Below are 6,296 nucleotides of genomic sequence, written 5' to 3'. Positions count from 1 at the left end.
TCAGATTTTAAAAATGACATCTAATCTGATTTAGATTTGGATATGTATAAAGATCCATGCCGATTCTAACTCAAAGCACCAAAAACAACAAAAGCGCTCTTAAGATATGCAATGAATGAAACCAACCTGATTCTAACCAACTTGAAAATGCAATAGAATTACCTAACATGCAGATTATAATAGAAAAAGGAAATTAACTATGTTAAAAAGACATAAATACCCTTACAAAACATGCATTTGACCAATAGCGGAGCTACGTTTTTTTGGACGAATGGAGGCACCCCGAGTAAACTTTTGAGTTACCACATTGTGATTTTAAGTCTTTCAATTAAAATTCTCCCATGTATCTCCGCATTGGACAAGTTTCTAAAGCTTAGGAATTCCAGGTGGCAAATGGACTCCAAATGTAAAACACAGTGCCCCTTTTAAAGCTAAGATATCAAAGAAACCGATCCCATTCATAAAATTGGAAAATCGTTTCCACAACTCCAACATATAAACATTTTGACAAAATTTCTCTCCGAATCGGTTCTGAAACCAGAAATATGGAAAAATAGGTTACGGGAATTCACTTACTCGGCCAAACAAATTAACTCCAGATTTGCTAAATATTGGTCCATCAACAGACAACACGTGTAGAAAAAGAGTTAAAAAGCCCAAAAACTGCACATGAAATGACATTTGAAATTAGGGAAACAAGGGTTTCGTTCAAACCCTATTATACCAACAAAAAGTTTAATTTATACAAATATAAGTGTAGTAGAAAAATTAACTATGTTAAAGGACAAATATAAAGAACTTGGATATATATGTTCAAGCAATCATTCAGCAGTATCACACACTCTAACTTGTGCGTGAAACTGTTTTACTAATAAATCTAAACAAAATAAACAAGCAAGAAGCACACTAGTGCATGAAATATCAAGCAATAAGAAACATTAACCTAACTAAATTATGAAATAAACTTAAAGCCCCTAACTAGGTAAACCAAAAGGCACCACCTTGGAATGGTGGGGCCCAAGAAAAGCTTGCTTTGGGCTAGCCTCTTTTCCAATAACAAAAAAACAAAACAAAAAAAAATTGAATTCAAATTTATGTATTTTTCTAAGATGTAAAAGAGTGACGATTAAAATAAGAAACTTGCCCCAAATGATTTTGGAAAGAAGTGTTCAAGAAGGAAAGCATGCAATAGCACACTCCCCTCCGTAGCTTTTCTTTCTTCACATTTTTAGAAACACATTGAAAAGACACATGAGCCCCCACTGACTTTATAATTTTCTTAACTACTCTCCTAATTGCCATCCTAACCCAGTTGAAGTAAGCCTCACTCGGAAGCAGATTTCCAATAAGTACTCACTAAAGACCAGCTATACCAAAATTATAAAAATGACTCATAGGCAAGATGAATTTGAACTAATGTAATGCATATTACCTATGAAATAAACTAAGGAAAACCAAAATAATGAATTCGTACACGACCTATTGACTGAAACTATGAATATTCTTCATTAACCTGATCAAAAAATGGGTAAAATTGGCTGGAAAAGATGAGCAATAAGGCTGGCTGCAATCAAAGAAAGATCATCAACGCTTCTAGGCAATGGAGGAGGAACGTTTGTGGTTTTCAATGGCAATTGCTCGCACCAGCTCATAGTATTTGCTTTATTTACATATAAAAACTTTATTTATTTTTTATTTTTATTTTTTACATATAAGTAGTGTTGTACAACAAGTCAAGCCAGTTGAGCTCGACTAGAACTCACTCGTCTAAACGAGTCGAGCTCGTGTTCAAATGTATGCTAGAAACATTAAATGAGTTGAGGTTGAGTTGTAAGAATTTGACTCGGCTTGTCACAACTACATGTAAATGTTGAATTATAATTAGAAAATAGTTAAGGGGTAGCAACTAATTGAGTTAACGAGTTCAACGAATTAAAAGAAACAAGAAATGTTTTAACATAAACGAGTTAAATGAGTCGAGTTTGAGCTTGACATTGTTTTGTAGAGCTCAAACTTATTTTATCGAGCTTGACTTGAGCTTGAGCTCAAGCTCTGTTTGGCTCGTGTGGTTCTCTCCTTAAATTTTAAAATTTATGTGACAGTTCCCTTTAAATAGAAATTTCTGGATGCACAACTTTCTTCAAGGAAGAAACTAGAAATCATTACACCGAAAACTATATAATGCTGATCTTATAACTCACACTAGGATGTGGAGAAGATATGGCGGAAAATTACTGAAATTAATACAACATGCATATTAAATACAATGCCGGATTTTAAAAACAAACCGATGAATTATAAACCGAGCTAGTTACTTAAACCTTCAAAGATAGAATTTTACAGCAAAACACCATACATGTAAAGTGTAAGAAATTCGATTCTCTTGGATGAAACACACTTTCCGCCCACCCAAAAAACCAACTGCTTGTCCCAAAACTAAAGCATGGAAAGAACTAGAAATGAAACAGGTGTCCAAAAATAGTTGGGGTGGGAAAGTCGTTCTCCGCCTAAATGTGGGGCCCACTGTCCACCGTGGCCTCGACCTGTGAGGGCTTCCGCCAGCTGCCAATGAGTCGCTCCCACACCGGCCTCCATCATCCACCGTACGAAATGATGACTGGCTGATCCTCTTCTTCTAGAGAGAGAGCGGGCACGTCCACCATTTTAGTAAAAGCGTGCCTTGGAACGTGTCACCATCTCAACCGTCCCCTCACGCGAAGGAGCGCAGTCGCGTGCTCTTCTTCCTCAGTGCAAGTTAGGAAGTTCACCACCCCTTCCGCGGAGAGAGAGAGAGAGAGAGCGCGGTCATGGCGGAGGTGAGGGAGCGGAAGGTGGGCGGAGGAGGAGAAGGAGAAGGGGCGGGGTTCGGATGGGAGAGCATGAGTCCGGAGGTGCTGGCGCTGGTTTTCGTCAGGCTGCCGCTGAAGGAGATGGCAGGAGTGGTTCCTTGCGTGTGCAGGTCATGGCGCGAGGTGATTATGGGGCCTCACTGCTGGGCGGAGATCGACGTGGAGGAGTGGTGCCGCCGCGTCAACGACCCCTGCCAGATAACCAATCTCCTCAACAAGCTCGTCGCCAGGTCCGCCGGTAGCGTCCGCAAGCTCTCCGCCTACCGCGTCGACAGCGACTACACTTTCGCCTCCATCGCCTCGCGGTACTGCCTACCTTCGCTTTCACTTTCTTTTCTCTTGTTAGTTTTGTAGTGGTAGTTTTTTCTTCTTCTTCTGGTGTTCGTAGAAAGACCCTCTGTGGTCATCCCGGTTGTCTGGATACTTTTATTGGAGGCTTTGGTCTGTGCGTTTAGTAATAATGGCTATGCTTCTGTGGATTTATTTCTTGCGCCTGACTATTAAGTGTGGTTCATTTTGTAGTCACTAAAAAGTTTGGCCTTCATTTATATAGGGAGTTTAGGAGGCCTTTTGCTTTTTGCTTCATACTCAAGAAACGTCTACCAGCGTGAGTTTCTCTGTTTCACACACTGAGTGAAACTTTCCCTTCCTCGTTGTGAACTTCTAGGAGAGCTGTCTCACGCCTCAGATATCAGCTTCCTTGCTTGTATATGCACACCACGTTGAAAACTTCAATTCGAAGAGGCAGTTTCTCGACGATGACGATGAGGGCAGGGCCAGAACAGATAACCAGCTTGGGGAGGAAGGTCGCTTGTTTATTGAAACTTGAAACCTCCATAGCCATTGGATATTTTGGTAATAGAATTCTTCAACCGCCCTACGCCCTACCTAATTTTCCTCGTCTGAGAGCAGCTTTTCTGATACCAATTAAATTACCCTTCCTTTAGCACTCGGCAACGTGTAGAGTTTTCTATTTTCTTACTGGCTTCTTTTACTGTTTGCTGCCTTATTTGCCGCCGGAATGAGTTTGATGAATGCTTTATGGGCATTCCTGTCTTTAGCTTACCCAAATTTTAGTTGCTTTTCGAAATGTCCGCATACTTTTTTACTAATTTTGATATACCATGGAAGCTTTTGCTTGCTCAGGAAGACTTGTTTCCCTCGGCAAAATAGAGTTTATTCGGGTACCAATTAGTTCATTTTTCATGTAATAAACAGGCAGGTCCTCATCTCTTCGTTTCTTTCATTTCATTATTTTTATGAGAAATGTACTGGAACGGATATGTTCTTTTGTATAGAAAATAGAGGTCGATCCTTCTTGGGCAGCGGCGAATCAATAATCTGCTTATTTTATATACTGTATATACTGATGATTCCCAACCATTTAGTGAAGATCTTCAAAGTTCTTTAATGAGCGCTCTAGCATTTTCAAGTAGTCATAGTTGTTCTTGTGCTGGTTCACTGGAGTGGATGGTCGACATGCTATGCAGCTCCCCGTGTCTGCAGACCCTGCGGTTGCCCCTGAGCGCGGTGAGAAATGCGGTCGTCGTCAAGTTCGCTGACAGGTTTTCCAAGCTCACGGTGCTGGACATAAGCTACTGCATCAACGTCGGACCTTCGGGCATCGAGGCGATCGGCCGGCACTGTAAGTCGCTTCTCTATTTCAAGCGGCACATGCCGCCTTTTCCGGGTCCGGACCGGCCGGACGACCGCGAAGCCCTCGCCGTGGCGTCCACCATGCGACAGCTGAAGCATCTCGAGATGGGCTATGGCCGGTTCGGCGACGCGGGGCTGGACGCCATTCTCCTGGGCTGCGCCGCGCTGCTTTACCTTGACATCCGCGGCTGCTGGAACGTGGAAATGAAGGGTGACTTGGAGGAGCGCTGCCTGGTGAAGACGGTGTTTAAAGATCCGGATTTTGAGATGTATGACACTTCGTCGGAGGAGGACGACGACGAAGATGATGTCGCAGGGAGCGAGAGTGATTAAAGAAATGGCCGCCGGTTAGCTGTGGACGCTCTGTTGGTGGCATTTCCTTCTTCCCGACCGTGAGAAGGAATGAAGGAAACTGTTTTTTTGTTCATGGAAATTTTCATTTGGAGAACGAACCTGGTTTACCTATAATTTTAAAAAAAAAAATCATGTCTTGAATTTTCTTCATGCGAGTGTCTCACATTTTCTTTTGTCTACGTATATCTATCTCATTTGAAAAAAAATTTTCTTGCCTAAAAATCTCATCAAATCTCCCAAAACTAGTTTTGTAAGTGCGTTAAGGCCGTTTTTTATAACGTTACACATTTTCCGGTACCTTACATACTTGATATAATCAGATAATTGTTATTTTTCGGTTCTTTAGGCACTTGATGTCGTGAGGAAATGGTTGAAGAATACCTGGTTGACTTCATTGATATGCCCATGATATCTATCTCATTTGAAAAAGATTTTTCTTGCTTAAAAAGCTCATCAAATTTCTCCAATCTAGTTTTGCAAGTGCATTTGGGCCGTTTTCTATAACGTTACATATATTTTGGTACCAGACACACTTGATATAACTAGATAATTGGCATTTTTCGCTCGATGTCGTTAGGAAATTGTTGAAGAATATCTTTCTGCCATTTTATTTAATTCATTCTCTTTGATTTCGACATTATACAGAAAACGGCTCCTCCACACATGCGCTTACACAGAATACTTGAACAAAGCATCTTATAAGGAGATAATGAACGTAACTTATTTTTAAATAATTAACTAACTAAGCTTGTGTTCTAACAATGAAGACCTCCAGTTTATGTGCTACAACTTATAGAGGTAACTATTTGTGGAGTACCGTCTTTAGCGCATTTGAACTATTTTGGTATCCTTCCTTCCCAAATTTGTGACGAGGCCATTTATTTTTTTCTTTTTTGAAAAATTATTTAACTGTGCTAGGAATGGCCTTCAAATAAAACCAACTTACTTATAAATTTTGTTTCTATTTAAGAGAATGCTAACGCTCAATTATTTTTTTATTCAATCATGTTTTCATCCTGTCTTTGATAAGATATCTATAAATATATTTAGTTTTTTTGTATTTATTACATATAGGCGTACTGTGTTGGACATTACAAAAAAGCATATGAATTTCTACAATACTTGAGACACTTTACAAATCCGGAAATTCTTCAAAGAGTAAGCGTCGTGTAACTGTGACGCACTAGGGCTGCGTTCTGATGTAGTTCTGACGCCATTGCAACACTGCGCTACAGCGAAATGAAGAACCATGGGAGAGTGGATGATTTTATCCATAAGGACCTTTAATGACAAAAAGAGCGCTACTAATTGTCACTTGTCTCTCTCTCCCTCTCTGTCTCACTTACCACATTTTCTCGTCACGCTTAGAACTAAGTTTAAATGGCTTAGACACTATAAAGAAAATGAAAGTAGTGGAAAACTCTACTTTAAAATATT

At 40.1% G+C, this 6,296-nt stretch overlaps 1 protein-coding gene across 1 annotated transcript; it reads left to right on the top strand.

The window, feature by feature from the left end:
* Positions 1 to 2,570: 2,570 nt before the first annotated feature.
* On the top strand, positions 2,571 to 5,150 carry LOC116252398 (F-box protein FBW2-like). The gene is made up of 2 exons (XM_031626632.2): positions 2,571 to 3,154; positions 4,340 to 5,150. The coding sequence occupies exons 1-2, from the start codon at positions 2,808 to 2,810 to the stop codon at positions 4,836 to 4,838; spliced, it is 846 nt and encodes a 281-aa protein (XP_031482492.1). The 5' UTR covers positions 2,571 to 2,807; the 3' UTR covers positions 4,839 to 5,150.
* Positions 5,151 to 6,296: the final 1,146 nt, after the last annotated feature.

The sequence above is a fragment of the Nymphaea colorata genome, chromosome 1 (genome assembly GCF_008831285.2).
Source record: "Nymphaea colorata isolate Beijing-Zhang1983 chromosome 1, ASM883128v2, whole genome shotgun sequence".
In the NCBI taxonomy this organism is placed as follows: domain Eukaryota; kingdom Viridiplantae; phylum Streptophyta; class Magnoliopsida; order Nymphaeales; family Nymphaeaceae; genus Nymphaea; species Nymphaea colorata.
Note: the sequence above shows the minus strand (reverse complement) of the source record. Positions and strands in the feature narration are given on the sequence as shown.

Coding starts and splice junctions, on each gene's coding strand:
- LOC116252398 (XM_031626632.2), top strand. CDS start 2,808: ATGGCGGAGGTGAGGGAGCGGAAGGTGGGCGGAGGAGGAGAAGGAGAA. Junction 3,155..4,339: donor TTCGCCTCCATCGCCTCGCG/GTACTGCCTACC, acceptor CATGCTATGCAG/CTCCCCGTGTCTGCAGACCC.